Source organism: Heloderma suspectum, chromosome 6 (genome assembly GCF_057233095.1).
Source record: "Heloderma suspectum isolate Gila_16-S chromosome 6, 16-S_ref, whole genome shotgun sequence".
In the NCBI taxonomy this organism is placed as follows: Eukaryota; Metazoa; Chordata; class Lepidosauria; order Squamata; family Helodermatidae; genus Heloderma; species Heloderma suspectum.
The window spans coordinates 57,371,729-57,389,568 of NC_139463.1; the positions used below are offsets into that span (position 1 = coordinate 57,371,729).

The 17,840-nt window shown below is 47.0% G+C and overlaps 1 protein-coding gene across 3 annotated transcripts in view; it reads left to right on the plus strand.

Moving 5' to 3' along the window:
- Window positions 1-17,840, plus strand: part of GRB7 (growth factor receptor bound protein 7) — an 81,410-nt gene that overhangs the window by 50,690 nt on the left and 12,880 nt on the right. For all 3 annotated transcript variants that reach the window (XM_084804517.1, XM_084804516.1, XM_084804518.1), the window contains exons 3-7: window positions 318-459; window positions 12,242-12,398; window positions 13,929-14,050; window positions 14,760-14,840; window positions 16,442-16,579. In XM_084804517.1, the coding sequence (XP_084660643.1) occupies window positions 318-459; window positions 12,242-12,398; window positions 13,929-14,050; window positions 14,760-14,840; window positions 16,442-16,579 (640 nt within the window). The remainder of the gene's footprint in view (window positions 1-317; window positions 460-12,241; window positions 12,399-13,928; window positions 14,051-14,759; window positions 14,841-16,441; window positions 16,580-17,840) is intronic.

Sequence of the window (17,840 nt, forward strand, 5' to 3'; positions counted from 1 at the left end):
GGTGGGGATTTGGATCCCTACGTCACTCATTCCCATGGCTTTCAAAACCAGAATAAATCATGCAAAATAAGAGAAATAATGCAAATTTTCTTTAATTGTATAATTTATTCAAGTTGCCAGAATTGGATTACCTGGGAGCAGAATTTAAACATTTCTTGAGTTGAGTACCCACACCCTGGGGCTCAGGACTAAATAAGGATGACCTATTTTCTCGCTCGGTGGATTGGCTTTTCTCACTAACCCGGAGATTCCCTTTCCAATAATATAGCACCTGAAGCCTTTATGATAATCCTCCCAATGTTGTTATTTTCCTTTAGAAAACTGGTGGTGGGAGAGCCATGTGCCTTATCTCTGCCTTCCATCCCAAACCCGTTCCCGGAGCTCTGCAGCCCGTCCAACTCACCCATCCTCAGCAGCCTCTCACTGGGGCCAGGCTCACAGCGCGAAGGTGGCTGCCACGTAAGTGTGTCCGTTTGCATTTGGGGCTGGAGGGAGATTGGGGCAGGGCTTAATTTGACACAGGGTTTTCACTAGGGCTAAGCTCTAGATGTTATTCTTTGCAGAGCTGGAATCAAGCTGGAACATGTGAAATCAATGGGAGGGCCGCTGAGGATGTGCAGAGGGTTTTTCCCATTCCACAGCCAGGCTGCAAACATCTGAAATTAAGGGTAAAGGCTTGCAGTTTAGAGGCTGTGTAGAGAGCTCAGGGAGACATTATGCCCCCACTTCCCCCAGAGGGTTCCCTCCAATATACAAGTCAAATACAAAAGAGTTCAAAGCCCTAACCCAAATACGAAAAGTAAAGCGAGACTTGCCTCTTTGACCTTGCTAAATGAGAGTTAAAGATGGCTGAGCAGCCAGAGGACCCTGTTTTCATGGTCCCTTGTTGCAAACCATTAGGCCAGAGCTCACCCAGCACAGGAGTCAGGGCAAACGGTTGCCAGGGGTGTGTCAGCATTCAGAGGGCACGGGGATATGCTGAAAATCTTCAAGAGGGTAGAGCAGTTGCCACCCTCCCCAGATCTTCCCAATTGCAGCCCCTTCCCCTCACTCCATTCTTTTCTGGAGAAGAGGAAAGGGACTGCAATGGAGGGGACACAATCTCTCCTTCCCATTCCATACACAAGAAGATGCTGTGGTGGGGGCAGGAAAATATTTGCTTAGGGCAGCAATATTGCATGAGCTTGGCCTGGCCTTAAGCTTCCAAGCCTTAGAGATGGGAATCAAACCCAGGTGTCCTGACCCTCTGGTGTTACCTGGTGCCCTTCCCCTCCCCCCAGGCTATGGGCAGAAGAATACCGAGTAAGAATTACCATTTAGGGCTCCAGGCTCACCGGGCATGATAGGGCGAGGCTTGTTTCCATAGGGATTGTTGCCAAGGCTCCCGGGTTTTGTTTGGCTAGCCAGTGGGCCTCTGCTGGGAGCCTGTAATGATTGGCCAGGAGGTTTTCAGCTGCCTTGGAAGGGTTTCAATCTACCTGATGTCTCAGATGGTTTCCTATCAAAGTCAAAACAGATGTGTCTTTAACCCGCACCTTCCAGTAAATGACAGGAGAACACGGGGATGCTTATCTGGTGCTTGTTGGTACACAAAGGAGCTGATAGGAGGCTAGAGAGCAAGACAAATGAGCAAATTGCTTCCCCGCCGTCTGGTGGTTTACCATGAATTTTAACTTTATCGATTTATGTATGTGTACCATTTAATATCCTGCCCTTCAGCTCAAATTCCAGCTCTCAGGGTGGCTCACAATAAACAATAACACAATAGTAAAAACATCAAATTACACTGAAACAGCAGAGTAAAAGGAGGAAAAAGCAATAATGTGTCAGTAAAAGCAAATACAGCATTAAGGTAGCATTTACCTGGGAATAAACCGAACGGGACTTACTTCTGAGAAGATGTGCCTAGGATTACAGTGTGAACGGCCTGAGTAAATAAAAAGGCCTTTGGGTCTGAAAGGTTGAAAGAATTGGCACCAAGCAGGCATGTCTGAGGAGAGAGTGCCACAAGCAGGGTGCCCCCACTGAAAAGGCCTTTTCTTTAGTCACCTTCTACTTCACCTCAGGATGCAGAGGCACCCAACTGAGAGCCTCAGAAGATGATCTAAATACTCTCATAGGTTCATAATGCTTAAGATACTTCAGCAGCCATACAGGGTTTTAAAAGTTAAATCCAGAACATTGAATTATGTTCAGAAATGGACCAGTAGCCAGTGCGGTTCTTTAAGAATGTATATGATACGTTCCCTTGGGTTAGTCTCAGTCAAGAATCTCACAGCAGAGTTCTGGACCAACTGAAGTTTCCAAGTCATTTTCTGAGGCAGCCCCTTGGACATCTCAAACGCACTGCAGTATTCTAATCTGGAGGATAAGAGAGCGTGGATAACACATCTGTGTTCATAGAATCATAGAACAGTAGGGATGGAAGGGGCCTACAAGACCCTCGAGTCCAACCGCCAGTTCAATGCAGGAGTCCAAGTCAGAGCATCCCTGACAGGTGGCTGTCCAGCCTCGTCCTGAATGCCTCCAGTGTGGGAGAGCCCACCATCTCCCTAGGCAATTGGTACCACTCAGGAGGAGCAAAGCTGTCCGTGTCCAGAAGGAGCCGCAGGTTGAATTATTACACGCAAAATAGTCTGTTACTTATCATCCAAGAAACCCATTTCTCTCACTGCACAAATCTCCATCTCTGAACACTGAGGGCCAAATTAGATGCGATGGGACAGCCATGTTTGTTTATTCATGGGTCTGCCCGGTTCACATGTAAGGTGGAGTGTCCTTTGTACAAGAAAAGGTGTGCATCAGAGAGGGGAACTGAACCCTTCTCCCTCCCTGATGCTTCTCCCCATGTTGAAGCACTCTTCTCCCCAACTGTGCATTTAACAGAAGCTCAGTCTGCAGACATTAGCAGGTGGGGAATGCCTTATCTCCATGCTGTGAACATCTTCACCTGCTGGTTTCTGCTGATCGAGCTACTGTTGAAGGCACAGGTGCATAGGTTTGTCATTTGGCAGCCCTAAAAATAAGTATTACACCAATTTTGCTCGTCCCTCCATACAAAACCGCACCAGTTTCCTACAAGTGTGGAGCCCTCTTCCAAGGCTGCTGCTTCCTAGCCAGCTGGAGGTTGTTGTTGTTTTGCTGGCTATATTCCAATCGCCAAACTGTTTCTCAGCCCACACCTGAACAGATGGGTGGAATTTGGTTATCTAGCAGCCACCCGCCATCAATGCCAATTTATGCAAGCATTTGACCAATGCCATTAAAGAAATATAATTAGTTAATATTCTAAACAGAAGCCTAGGCAAAAGGTCCTCTCCTTAACTTGTATGGCTGTTACAATCTAATCTTGATTATGGCATGACTGAAATTATTTTCTGTAGCAGCCAGTTGTTTGAGTGAAGGGTGCTTACATGTTGAACAACCCATGAGGAGCGTCTGCAGCTTTTTGTTGCTATTGCATGTACCTTGCTGCAACTGTAGAGAGAGACTGTCAGGAATTTGTGCCAAAGTGACCCTCAACCACATGGGGACTATAGCAATCCCTTTTCTGATTCTTACTGGTTCAAATGGCAGACCAGGCCTCAGCGGCATCAGAACACAGTAGAATCCAAACACATTTGCAGAAAGTCCTGCACTTTTAGTTTCTCACCAGTTTTTTTACAAGCATCTGTTCGGAAAGCCACGATATGGTCACTTCCTAAGATAGACTGCATTTTGCAGGCCAGGGATAACAATTTTGCAGGCCAGGGATAACATCAGGGATAACAATAACAATAATAGCAACAATAGAAATGATGTCATCCCCACCCCAATCTCCACCAGCTGTACCCAGAGGACACTGGAAAAACACAGTAAAACATGCTTGGTGATGGTGTAAAATAATGAATTCATGTTAAAATATTTTTTGTTTTAAAAACAAGGGAAAGGGAAGGAAATTGGCCACTGGTGGGCAGGACATAAATTTTAGAAATAAATAACATATAAAATAACTAAGGAAAGGAAAGAAGGGGGCTAACATTTGATTTCTGTAAGCATTTAACTAACAAATACATTTTCAGACATTTTTTGCAAATAGTAATATAATATAGCAGCAGAGGTTCTTGAGTGTTCAAAGTGCTTCATATATACTATCAGCAGTCTCTAGAACCCTGTAAGGTTGGCCAAGAACTTTGTCCTCATACTGCAGATTGAGGGGCTGAGGCTGGGTAGTAGATAGCAGTGACATACATTTCCAGTACATAGTTCTGTGTTTTTCTGTTGCTATCACTAAACCCTTACTCTCCTCCCTGAGATGGACAATTAGGACCGCCTTAAAGTGTGTGAGCATATACACACACGCGCACACACACACACACACACACACACTTTGGTAGCAAGCCTATGGCCATCAGACACTGTCTAGAGGGCCATAGGATTTTTCGGTTTCTGGGAACCAAGGTCGGAGGAGCCCTGGCTCCAAGCTCCGTTCCCAGAAACCATGCTCCCGTAGCTGACACAGTTCTTCCCTGTCTCTGCGTTCAGAAACAGAGTGCAGAGAGGGAAAAAGGGGGTGGTCCTTGGAGTGGGGAAGGGAGGAGATTGTGAAAGCCTCTTTACGAGGCTTCCTATGCACTGTGCAATCCCCCTCGCCCCACTCCAAAGTCCCCAGCTAGACACACAAAATCACACATCTAGCAGACAATGCGGGGCGGCTGGAGCACCGAGGAGAGGATCCCCTCTGCACTCCGTCTGCGCTGCATAGGATAGTCGGCAGCCTCAGACTTTGGATTGCGCCCTTAAACTATCAGACGCCCTTTCCCATATCTTACCTGGGAATACACCCCAGGAGTCCTTTTTCCAGTTTCCGACTACAACCCATTGCAAGAGGTGGGGCCAGAACCCAGATTCTCCAACCATCATCTTCTCTCTTTAAAACATATTAATTTCTAGTGGATGAATTGTGGAAGGCACAAAGGTTTAGAGGCTGGCAGCGAAGAGGTTAATAATCCCAAACTTGAAGTCTTCAGAGGAGGCATAAGGGGATGATTATAGGCCTCTGAAGAACCCTATTTGTCTGTTAGCCTGTCTGGTATTTTGAGGCTCTCAGGATTCTCTGCCAATTTCTAGATTTACTGGCAGCCCAGCGTGGGATTACTATTGAAGTGTTCATGTGAAGAATGATGGCGAACGCTCCCTCACCTTTCATCTGGAGAGGGGCTGCTGGTGCTCAGGGTGGGACATTCTAATCCTTCTCCCAGGACTCGAGCCAGGGCGTCTGGTGCTGGTTAGGGAGTGGGGAGAGCATACGGTTTTAAAGACTAATTACTTTCCCACACTTTCCCCCTAAGCGTGTCCGTTTTCCCTCACAATATCTCAGAAGTGGTATTTGTAATGGTATAAAGAGCTGCCTTAGGGTTTAGTCATGTGCATTCTTTAAAAGCCCTTGAACCACTTCCCCCTCAAACCCCACCACCCCAGATTGCTTTCAACCCTTTGCAGTGATGTATGGCTTTAGGAAAACTGCTGATTGGGGGCTCTTTGACAAATGTTCATGTGCCTTAAAGCTGTTTTTTCTTGGATAAGGTCCTGCCTTGGAATCAGGCCTGTGTAACAACTTGTAACCCACCAAGCCTAAGAGCTTCTTCACACAGGGCTTATATTGTGCGATCAAGATTGGTTACTCACAGAGGTTTTGGGTCCTTTACATGATTTCATCAACCTCCAGGGCCCCTCCAACAGTTTATGACCTTTATCCCACCACTATAAAGCACGGGGAAAGTCCAGATTTTCTCTAGGAAGTGCTTATGAGGTGCTTTACTTGCTGTGTACTTCCACAATGGCGTTATGACAATAGCACCATCTGGTGGCTGTAAAATGAAACAGATAGAACTTGCCAAGAAAAACAAACAGCCCATGTCAGCCTGTTTAAGGAGCCGATCTTAATCCCGCAAAGAATCCGGAAGCAGAAGCCCTGGTAAATTGTGGGATAAAAGGCCTGATGTGGTGAAGCCCTAAGGTAGCTCATCAGCCATGGATGGGACCTCCTCCCAAGATGTGATGAACCTTCAGTATCGGGAACCGTGCAGCCAGGGAGATTGCCAAGCTCCTGGCAGGTTGCAGTATATGGTGGGCTGCATTTTGCTTGGTGGGTTTCACAGTTGTGCAGGCTGCTCTGAGTACAGAAGACAAACTTACTGTTTCAGCCATGTGGCATTACAATGGAATTCACTCCACTGATCGATAGATATCCAATTGAATTCAGGAAAATGCAAATAAAATTATCTATTTTATCAGGTTGCAGCCCAGATAAATGTTTCATCCCTGATTGTGTAAAATGCCATGCACTCTGATGGCACTATATACATATTTATTTATTTGATGTCCTTCCAGGAGCTCAGGACAGTGTGCCTAGATCTCCCCCCCTCGCCCCCATCTGTTAGCATCACAACCCTGTTTGGTAGGCCAGGCTGAGAGAGAGAATGACTGGCCCGAGGTCACCCAGTTTACTTCATGGCTGAGTGGGGATTTGAGACTAGATCTCCACGGTCTAAGTCCAGCCACCACACTGGCTCTCAGTCAAACAAACAAGCACACGCATGCTACTCAGTGTGTGCATTAAATATGAGGATGTGGAGAGGAGCAGACGGTGCTGGGCAGGCTATACAGAGCCAAGGTGTACGGCACTGCTAGGGCAGGGTTCGAGGTTTAGTCTTCTCCCTGGCCATCTGTCTAACCATTTCAAGCCCTGGCCCCCTTGTTTCATCTCTCATCCTTGGCAATTCTTCCAGGACACTGTAGCTGCACAACTGGGCCCTGCAGAGACTCTAAATTAATCGGTACTGTTCAAAGTCTAGCTCAGCTCCTCTTCTCCCAAGATCATAGAATCATAGACTAGTGGGGTTGGAAGGGGCCCACAAGGCTATCAAGTCCAACCCCCTGCTCAATGCAGGAATCCAAGTCAGAGCATCCCTGACAGATGGCTGTCCAGCCTCGTCTTGAATGCCTCCAGTGTGGGAGAGCCCACCACCTCCCTAGGTAATTGCTTCCATTGTTGTATTGCTGTAACAGTCAGGAAGTTTTTCCTGATGTTCAGCCGGAATCTGGCTTCCTGTAACTTGAGCCCATTATTCCATATCCTGCACTCTGGGATGATCAAGAAGAGATCCTGGCCTTCTTCTCTGTGACAACCTTTCAAGTACTTGAAGAATGCTATCATACCTCCCTTCAGTCTTCTCTTCTCAAGGCAAAACATGCCCAGTTCTTTCAGTCTCTCTTCATAGGGCTTTGTTTCCAGTCCTCTGATCATCTTTGTTGCCCTCCTCTGAACCCTCTCCAGTTCAGAACCCTCTCCAGAACTGGACACAGTACTCCAGATGAGGCCTAACCAGTGCTGAGTAGAGGGGAACTAGTACTTCCCGGGATTTGGAAGCTATGCTTCTATTAATGCAGCCCAAAATAGCATTTGCCTTTTTTGCAGCCACATCACAATGTTGGCTCATATTCAGATTGTGATCAACAACAATTCCAAGATCTTTCTCGCTTGTACTGTTGTTGAGCCACGTATCCCCCATCTTGTAACTGTGCATTTGGTTTCTTTTTCCTAGGTGTAGAACTTGGCATTTGTCCCTATTAAATTTCATTCTGTTGTTTTCTGCCCAGCGCTCCAGTCTATCCAGATCACTTTGAATTTTGTTTCTGTCTTCCAGAGTATTGGCTATCCTGCCCAATTCTGTGTCATCTGCAAATCTGATCAGCATTCCCTGCACCTCCTCCTCCAAGTCATTAATAAAAATGTTGAAGAGCACTGGGCCCAGGACTGAGCCCTGCGGTACCCCACTCGTTACCTCTCCCCAGTTTGAGAAGGTCCCATTGATAAGCATTCTTTGAGTCCGATTCTGTAGCCAGCTGTGGATCCACCTGGTCGTTATTTCATCTAGCCCACTTTGAGCTAGTTTGCTCATCAGGATATCATGGGGCACTTTGTCGAAAGCTTTGCTGAAGTCGAGGTATATGATGTCTACAGCATTCCCACGGTCTACAAGGGAGGTTACTTGATCAAAAAATGAGATCAGATTTGTCTGGCAGGACTTGTTTTTGACAAATCCATGTTGGCTTCGAGTAATCACGGCATTGTTTTCAAGGTGCTTCCAGATGGATTGCTTTATCATCTGCTCCAGAATTTTCCCAGGGATTGATGTCAGACTGACTGGTCTGTAGTTCCCAGGTTCCTCCTTTTTACCCTTTTTGAAGATAGGGACAACATTAGCCCTCCTCCAGTCATCTGGCACTTCCCCCGTCCTCCATGATTTCTCAAAGAGAATAGACAGCGGTTCTGAGAGTTCTTCTGCCAGTTCCTTTATTACTCTAGGATGCAGTTCATCTGGCCCTGGAGATTTGAACTCATTCCAAGTAATTAGGTGTTCCTTGACCATATGCCTATCAATCTCAAGCTGCAATCCTGCCCCTTCAGCCTGCACTTCACCTTTGCCAGGGGGGTCATAGACCCTTTTTTGGGAGAAGACTGAGCCAAAGTAGGAATTGAGCACCTCTGCCTTTTCTTTGTCATCTGTTATCGTTTTGCCATCCTTATTTAATAGCTGAACAACCACTTCTTTCCTCTGCCTTTTACTATGTGTGTAGCTGAAGAAAACCTTTTTGTTGCTTTTAGCCTCCCTCGCTAACCTCAGCTCGTTCTCAGCTTTAGCCTTCCTGACGCCATCCCTGCAATTCTGTGCTACCTGCCTGTACCCCTGCCCGTGATGGATGAATTTCAGTTTGCCGTAGCCCCAGTTCTGTTTTTCACTCCAGCCTACCAGCTGGGTCAACCAAGCCTTGGGCTACCTCCTTTTTCTCAAAGGAAAGAAAGAAAGAAACAAACAGACCACATTGGATACTGCTTGGCCCACTAGGTGTTCGGTGCTCTTGGGTGTGCCTGGGCTGCCATGTCTGGCTCCTTGCTTAAATGCAACCCTCATCCCTTAAACATGCAGTGTTTGCATGGCCATCCAGTTGAGTTAAAATGAGATGTGGGACACGCTCCATGGGTGAATTACGCTTCTGCATCGCATATGAATCATGATCTCGCGGTGCTGTTCACCTCCTGGGGAGGGGGGCAAGAGGCTAGCACACGAACTGCATCCGGGTGACCTGTGCCAGCCCCTAACCGATCAGGACTAGCGGATGTCACTACACTGCACCAGCCCTCACGGGGATTAACTGAAACAAACAAAAAAGACCTTTTCCTAGCCTGAGCAGAGTGGTAAGAAAGAAAGCCAGGTGGCGACTCCAGTAAACCCTTCAGTTGACTTCTTAGATGGAGGCAAAAGGAGAACGCCATTTCTTTAGTACCATAGCGAGCCCTCTGAGCTGAATCTAGATGAAGTGGGTGAAGAGGCAGAAGGACCTGAGCAGCCCCCCGAAGAATGTTAATGCGGCTTCAGGGCTTTGGTTAGAACCCAATGAAACTTCAGCTTCCACTTAAAAACAACATTGGATGTTCCATCCCCTTCAACATGAGTTTAGGAAAAGGAAGAGGCGGATTAGGCAAGAACAAAACAACACTTGCTAAACCAGCCAAGTCTTGTGATACCTTGAAGATTTATTACGGTGAACCTCATGAGCTGCATAACGTGGTATCCTCATTCGGGAGATACACATGCATATGAGGTGGCAATTTTTGACAGGTTTATGGGCATGGGGTGGGGATTGTAAACAGTGAAATCAAATGACCATGAAATGCAAAAAGTACAGTGTGATCATTCTAAACCAAACCTGCTGTGATTCAGAAAGATGTCAGGACACTTAACTCCTCTGCCTCAAAAGGTCTGGGAAGTGACTGAATCATGGAAAATAAGGACAAATCCCCATCGTACCCCTTCCTTTAGGCTTCTGCACCCCCTCCGTGCTTAATTTGAGCCAGGGCTCAGTCCCAGAGCCTATTTTGAATGCCATGTATACATGAAACAATAATGAGTGTCTCTGACCATGTGCAGAGTGCATTCCCCCTCATCATTAGGTAACTACATCTGGAATTAGAGAACAGGACAGTCTAGGTCGGTAGGTACAAGGCATGCTCTGGCATCTCTCATTTAAGAAATTAAGCACCGCACCATTTAATCTTTAGGCATTATAATATGATTAAGTAACTCCAGTGTCACTTGAACACTTGATTTGCTCCCTCTTATGGAATTGTTAGTTTATAGCAGAGATATTCCAGAGCTGCTTCATAAGAACATGAGATCACTGCTGGATCATCAGGCCAAGGGCTTCACCACACCAGGCTTTTTATTCTGCAGTTTACTGGGGCTTTTGTTTCTGGATCCTTTGCAGGATTAAGATCGGCTCCTTTACATGGGTGGCCACGTGCTTTGAATTGGGGGATTCCTTTCTCAGCAAGTTCTGTATGTTTCATTTTACAGCCACTAGATGGTGCTGTGGTTATAGCAGAATGGTGCAATTTCACACGGCTGACATATCGGGTTAATGTTCCTTATCAGGTTATCTCCGATCTTTTAAAAAGCAAGATAAAGGTCAGAAAGCACAGGAGATGCCCTGGAGTTTGACAACAATGTGTAAAGGTCTGTGAGTGGCTGATCACGAGTGTGCAGTAAAATTTTCGTGTCGAAATGCTCCAAGCGTCCATCTAATTCATCATCTTGTTTCGAACAGTAGCTAACCAGATGCTTCAGGGAAGATCTCAGTCTGGAGGTATGAGGACAACAGCCCTTCCCTCTTGTTTGCTCCGGAGCATCTGACAAGCAGAGGCACACTCCCTTTAAACATGGACTCTGCCGTCATATGTGTCCCACGAGCAGGTGCTGGAGGCCTGTTTTCCTTGGAGTCTCCCCCTCATTCTGCTGCATGTATAGACCAGGCCTTAGCAGTCAGCTTTCAAGTGGTGTTCATGCACATGTGAAATGGCCCTGAGTATATTTATTTGAGCATTTTAAGGAGCCTAAATGGAGCTGAGCAGAAGATGTCAGTACTGCTGTTATTTTCAAAGTTTTTAACTTTCCTTCAATCTGCTGAGGTTACCCCCCCCCCCATGCTGAGCATCAGCCACAGATCATCTGTGCATTGCAAAGAAGTCTGGGGCATGTTCTAGGGCAGCCTTCCCCAACCTGCTGCCCTCCAGATGTGTTGGACTACAACTCCCATCAACCCCATTGATCATGGCCACATCTGAAGGGCACCAGGATGGGGAAAGCTGTTATAGGGTGCACTGACTCAGTTCACAAGGGATACTGATCAGACTTGTTGCTGCCTGTAGGGAAGTGCGAACCCACCCCCATCCAGGTTCTCTAGGCGCCTGCCCAGCCCCTGTCCCCACTCGCCGGTCCCCGGACCATGCTCAAGCTCCTCCCGTGCTTGGCGAGCAGCCTGCGCTCACCCTAGAGGCCTTGTTGAGCTCCATGGTCACCGTTTTTTGAAAAATAAAATGGTGATCGCAAAAATGTGCACAAAAATGTGCACACATGCAAATATGCGCATTTGCAAAAACGCACATTTTCACATATACACAGATATGTGCATTTTTGCAATCACCATTTTATTTTTCAAAGAATGGCAACCACAGAGCTCGACGAGGCTGCTGGGGTGAGTGCAGGCTGCTCGATGAGCCTGGGCAGAATCAGGCACTCGCACCATCCCTAGCCACCGGTCCATACTGTTCACTGTTATGTGGAAGGCACCACTAAGAGGCCGTCCTTAGCTGACTGCAGAGATCATGACAGTCAGGAAAAAAAGGTGGTCTCTGATTGTAGGGTAGAGGTCACTTCTCTAGGGGTTTGAACTTTAAAAATAAGCAACACCAGCAATAAATTCAGTACCCAGAAAAGCAAGTCCTTTACACAATGCACAGCTAATGCATGGAATGTGCTCCCACAAGATATGATGGTGGTCATTGGCTTAGATGGCTTTAAAAGGGGATTCAGTGAATGCAGGATGGGTCTGTCAGAGGCTACTAGCCCTGACAACTCAATGGAACTCCCAGGTTCCAAGGCAGTGTACCTCTGAATACCAGTTGTTTGGTATTACTTTGCAAACAGCAAAGAAGGGCTGCTTGCGTGGTTCATAGAAGCATCTGACTGGCCACTGTTGGCAACAAGATTCTGGTCTAGATGGTCCCTTAGTCTAATCCAGCAAGGTTGTTCTTAATGGCTGTTCTCATAACTTTGTGCTCAAGGATTAAACTAGACCAGTCTCATCTGGTATTTGAGCCCCCCGCCCTTCAATCTCCACCCCCCTTCTCTTCCCACAGGTGGTGAAGGTCTACAGCGAAGATGGCACTTGCCGCTCGTTGGAAGTCACAGCAGGGACCACGGCCCGTCATGTCTGTGAGATGCTGGTGCAGAAGACTCATGCTTTGCACGATGACTGCTGGTCCCTGGTGGAGGTCTATCAGCACTTGGCTCTAGGTGAGATGGGGAAGAGAGGGGTGTCCGCAAGGCCAGGATTAAGGGTGGTGGTGCATGTCTGCAGGAACAGACTGTGTGTGTATCATTAGAGGGCATAATCGCAGAGTTGCCGAGGATTCCATGATTCAGCTAACCCAAATCTCTATCAAGGTAGAACCACCCAGATGTCAGGGTGGAAATTGAGCCCATGGAACCCCAGAGCAGTTCTGATTCTGAGGAAGAGCCACAACCCGTGGGAGAGGAGCTCGCTGATCTCTCACAGGCACAGCGGCAGGGAGAGATTCCTCCTGCCTGCATTCCTGAGAGAGAGAGTGACCCTGGCAGCGAGAGAGCGGGGGATGGGGCCTTGCTGGACGCTCGGCGCAGACGCAGGGAGTGGCGCCAGATGGAGGGCGCCGAGAGGAGGCGCTCTGCTCTCCTGGTGCTCAAACAGCGGTCGCGTCCCGAGGACCTAAGGGTAAGAGGGAGGACCTCTCCATAGCCCATAAGTTCAGAGTCTTCCCGCCCTTCTCCTTCAAACGGGGACCAGCTGCCTTACCTGGAGCTTAGGCTACTCTGCTAACTACCCCAGTGCAGTTCCTTGCTTAGTTGCTGGTGATTAGCATCTGAAAGAGTCATTAAGTTGTAAAAGGAATAAAGCCTTGGAAAGAATCCCTTTCGTCTGTGTCTTGAGTTGGCTATTGGGGTGTACTGAAAGAGGCTGCTAGGGCGCTCCTGACACCAGGAAGAGGAACACTGAAAATGTTGCTACTTACTCTGAGCATACTGGATAAGGCAAGGGATATACCAACCTGAGTAATTAAATGAACTGCTGCTCTTCCCTCCCATTATTTCTGTTGCGGAGATATAGTGGGAAGCCATGAAGGGCTGGATGTGCCTGATCTCGTCTGATCTCAGAAGCTAAGCAGGGTCAGCCCTGGTTCGTACTTGGATGGCAAACCGCCTGGGAATCAGGCTTCCTGCACTGAGCAGGGGGTTGAACTTGATGGTCTTGTAGGCCCCTTCCAACCCTATGATTCTATGTCCAGAGCTGTCTTGTAGACATAGAAACTGCCGTCCGCCTGGATCAAACTGACAAAGCCCCATCTAGCCCATTTCTAAGACTGGAGTTCTCACTGAGGTTGGGTACCTGTGTCTGGCCTGTGCTGCTTCAGACTCCGGTGCAGGTTCACATGACTGGATCTTCTCCATTCAAAAGAATTCCCTGTGCATAGAGAACTGGTGCACCAGGGAGAAGGCTAGGGTTAAATCCTTTCCCCTGGTGCACCTATGTGCAGGGAAGCCATGTGAGCCACCACCTGCAGTCTGAAGTAGAACAGCCCAGAAACAAGTCTGCTCACCTCAGAGAGAACTAGGCCTAAGAGCGGCCACCCAGACGGCTCTAGGAACCTTGCAAGCAGGACATCCGACTGCGAGAGGTATCCTCTGAGCATTAACTCCCCTGCTTAGTCGCCATCCTCCCAATTGGCTCAGAGCAGCATCGTGCTGAGCTGCCCCACAAACTGTGTTTCTCTGCTCTTGTTCCCCCAGAGCGGAGCCTGGAAGACCATGAATCTGTGGTGGAGGTTCAGGCCACGTGGCCTGTTGGGGGCGACAGCAGGTTTGTCTTCCGAAAGAACTACGCCAAGTACGAGCTGTTCAAGAACTCACCAGTAAGTGGGGTGGAGCATAAAGCTAGAAAGAGAGACCATTATTTCCCCCTAGTTTCACATGGAAGCTTCCTGATTCTCCATTCTTAAAAACATCCCAAATTTCACATCTGTTAGCTTATATGAAATGGAATGGTGTCCCCTAACATTTTTATTTAATAGAAGTTCTATATTTTACTTTAGAGTGATTACATCCTGGACTTGGTTTCTGCAAAACCTCTTGGTGTCCTACATTTCTGTATTATTGAACTTATATCTCAGGAGATTATTAACTGATTGTAAGACATGACAAGCACTTTACATCCTACAATTTATATGATTCTCTTCCCTTTAGGAACTCAGGTTAGGAAGTGTGTTGCACTGATATAAAATGTGTGTCTGTTTTTAAATTGGGTATTCTAGCATTGGATATTCTAGCATTATTAGCATTATAGAAAGGATGGGATAAAATTTTGAAGGGGAAAAAAGAACTTGAAGCAAAACCTGTGCACTTTTTAGCAGATTTTTCCTCTTCTAGTATATGAACTCAAAACATGTTCTTATTCTTTTTTTTTAATTAAAAAAAAACAGGCCCAATGTATCACACAGGGCAGTTTTCCACATGGCACTAAAACACTGTATGTGAAAATGCCTTGATATGTGACAACCTAATATCACTGCTGCCTTGGTTAGTTTTGCAAGGTTTATCCCTTTCCTTTGTCCTCAATTGCAGCAGTCGCTGTTCCCTGAAGTCATGGTCTCCAGCTGCTTGGATGCAGCCAACAAGGGCACGTCCCACTCAGAACTCATACAGGTATTTGCCTCCTTTCCATACCCCACCCATTCAGCCTTGCCTTGATCCCTGGGCCTCAGTTCATAGAATCATAGAATAGTAGGGTTGGAAGGGGCCTACGAGGCCATCAAGTCCAACCCCCTGCTTAATGCAGGAATCCATGTCAGAGCATCCCTGACAGATGGCTGCCCAGCCTCGTCTTGAATGCCTCCAGTGTGGGAGAGCCCACTACCTCCCTAGGTAATTGGTTCCATTGTCGTATTGCTCTAACAGTCAGGAAGTTCATCCAGAAGGGCAAAACACAGTTATTGGTTTGCCATGATTTGACGTGAGTACAGTCCACTGAGGACTCTGTATTGAAAAGGGGGCAGCCAGGAAATGTTCATGTAGAATACATTACCCTGCCTTCAGTTCCCATGCTTATTACCCATCAGATGCCCAAATGGAAACAAGACTGATGGTGTTCTCCAAGATGGTGTACAGTGGCATTACCTCATTTTATCCTCATAACAACCCTATGAGGTAGGCTAAGCTGTGAGTGAGAGAGGTCACACAGTCTCCCTGATCTAAGCCCAACTCTCTCTCTCTCTCCACTGCACTTGTCAAGGTTCCCCTTATGACGTGGACCCCCTGAGCAACTCCTGAGGCTCTCTTGCTTCCATAAGAGTCTCCCCTTCCTTCTTTTACTTTCTTCTTTCCAGTAATGTGGGGTTTAGGCTGTAGACATAGGGCGACTGACATTCTAGACACAGGATTTAACCACAACCGTTTTCTAGTAGATTTAGAGCAAACAAATTACAACTAAAGGTATTTGCACAATACAGCTAGGTGATACAAAAGGCATTAAAAGAAAAGTTGCAAAATGCAAGTTCCTTTACCCTAGCTGTCCTTAGACTTTTCTAGGCTGCTTCTTCTTGCTCACTCTTCAGACTCTGCTCACTCTTCAGGCTCTGGCTGTCTCTCCTCTCACTGGCGCTCTCGCTCTCCCTCCTCCCTCAAAACCAAAAGTACTGCTTCAAACCTGAAGAAATGAAACTGAACTGGAGAAATTAAACTGACATTTAACTGGAGAAATGAAACTACTCCTTTCAGGGTTACCCCCTCCCAACAGAAAACTCCAGGCCTCTAAGCCTGACTTTTTTCCCATTGCCTCTGTAGGCCTCAGACCTTTACAACACTACACTGGCTTTTATGTTCTTATGCAGCAACCACCAATTTGATTCTGTTGCTATAAGCATGAATGGACCACATCTCTTGGGGTGTGTTATTTGCAGTTCTGTTGACCTTAAGACCCATGTTGCTAACTTATTCTGTCTTCTATAGATTTCAGCCTTTGTGTATATATCCTGCACCACCTTTTCTGCTTGCTTCACGCATCCAGTATAGTAAGCCTTTGTATACAACAGCTCAGACCAGAATTGGCTCCTTAGCCGTTAAGGTGCTGCAGGTCTTATCCCCAGGTCTGCAGCCCTGCATTTCTAAATCACAAGCCACAGGGCGTCGCCCACACAGCTGCACCCTAAAGGGAGCAGAGAGGGCTAGTTGCCATCACGAGAGGCTAGTGGAATTGCTAATGCACTTCGTCTTCTCTTCTCACCCTTTTTTCTGTCTCCCTCTTTAAGAATGTGCTAAATTCAGGAAGCTGCCCTGAAATCCAAGGGTTCTTGCATTTGAAAGAAGTCGGGCGCAAAGTGTGGAAAAGGTTTTACTTCTCCCTCCGGCGCTCCGGGCTGTATTACTCAACAAAAGGCACATCAAAAGTAAGTTTGTTTGCGTTAGGTGGGTGGAGGGATTAGTGTACATTTCCATCTTCCTACTGGAGACAGTCCTGCGTACACCTTGCTGCAATTAGGGCAGTTTTCTGTGCCGTATCAGAAAGAACCACAGCAGTCAGGACAGTCTGCACTTGGGAAGGACGGATGCCCAGGAAAAGCAATGGTCCTAGGGTGGCAGGCCGGGGGAAATGCCTGACCCACCTGATAGTTTAATTGAGTCCTGTGATACCTTCTTGCAGTCTAAATGGGTGTGTGAAAGTTGATGCCAAAGCCCAACAGTTTGGGACCTGTTATGTTAAAGCTGAAAATGTCAGACAAAATGCAAACTACTGGAAGCAAAATCCATCCACCTCAATTTTTCTGAATGTCTGGAATGAACTGAATATAAAATGTGCACTGTGGAAAGAGAACTTATTTATTTTTTATTTATTAATTAAATTTATTAATCGCCCATTTGGCTGGTCACCCAGCCACTCTGGGCGATGTACAATAATAGAAACAGTTTAAAACAATAAAATTCTACATTAAAAACATATTTCTAAAAATACCTTAACCCACCCCGAATGCCTGCCTGAACAACCACGTTTTTAATGCGTGGTGGAAGCTCATTAAAGAGGGGGCATGGCAGAGTTCCCTAGGGAGGGAGTTCCACAGAGTGGGGGCTACCACAGAGAAGGCCCTGTCCCTCATCCTCACCAGCCTAGCTGTCCTGGCTGATGGGACAGAGAGAAGGCCATCCAAGGCTGATCTTGTTAAGCAGCCTCTCTGGTGCTGCTGGAGGCGCTCCTTGAGATAGGCTGGGCTGGAACCATATAGGGTTTTAAAGGTCAAAACCAACCCCTTGAATTTGGCCCGGAAAACAACTGATAACCAGTGCAACTCCTTCAGCACTGGAGTGATGTGATCTCGCCGGCAGCTGCCTTTAATCAGGCGAGCTGCTGCGTTCTGTACCATCTGCAGCTTCCAAACCGTCTTCAAGGATAACCCCACGTACTTACTGAACCTGAGCAGAGTAAGAAGGATAATGATTTCTCCAGCCCTACATGCACATTAGCTCAGTAATCCTTACAATACCCCTGTGAGGTAGGCCAGTATTACTGTCCTCATATTACAGATCTGGGGGCACTCAGGCTGAGAGTGACCTGCCTAAGACCACCTATTGAATTCAAGGCAGTGGTGAGATTCAAAGCAATGATTTCCTCACTCATGTATGCTTTTAACCCCTCTGCTATAACTGCTCACAAAT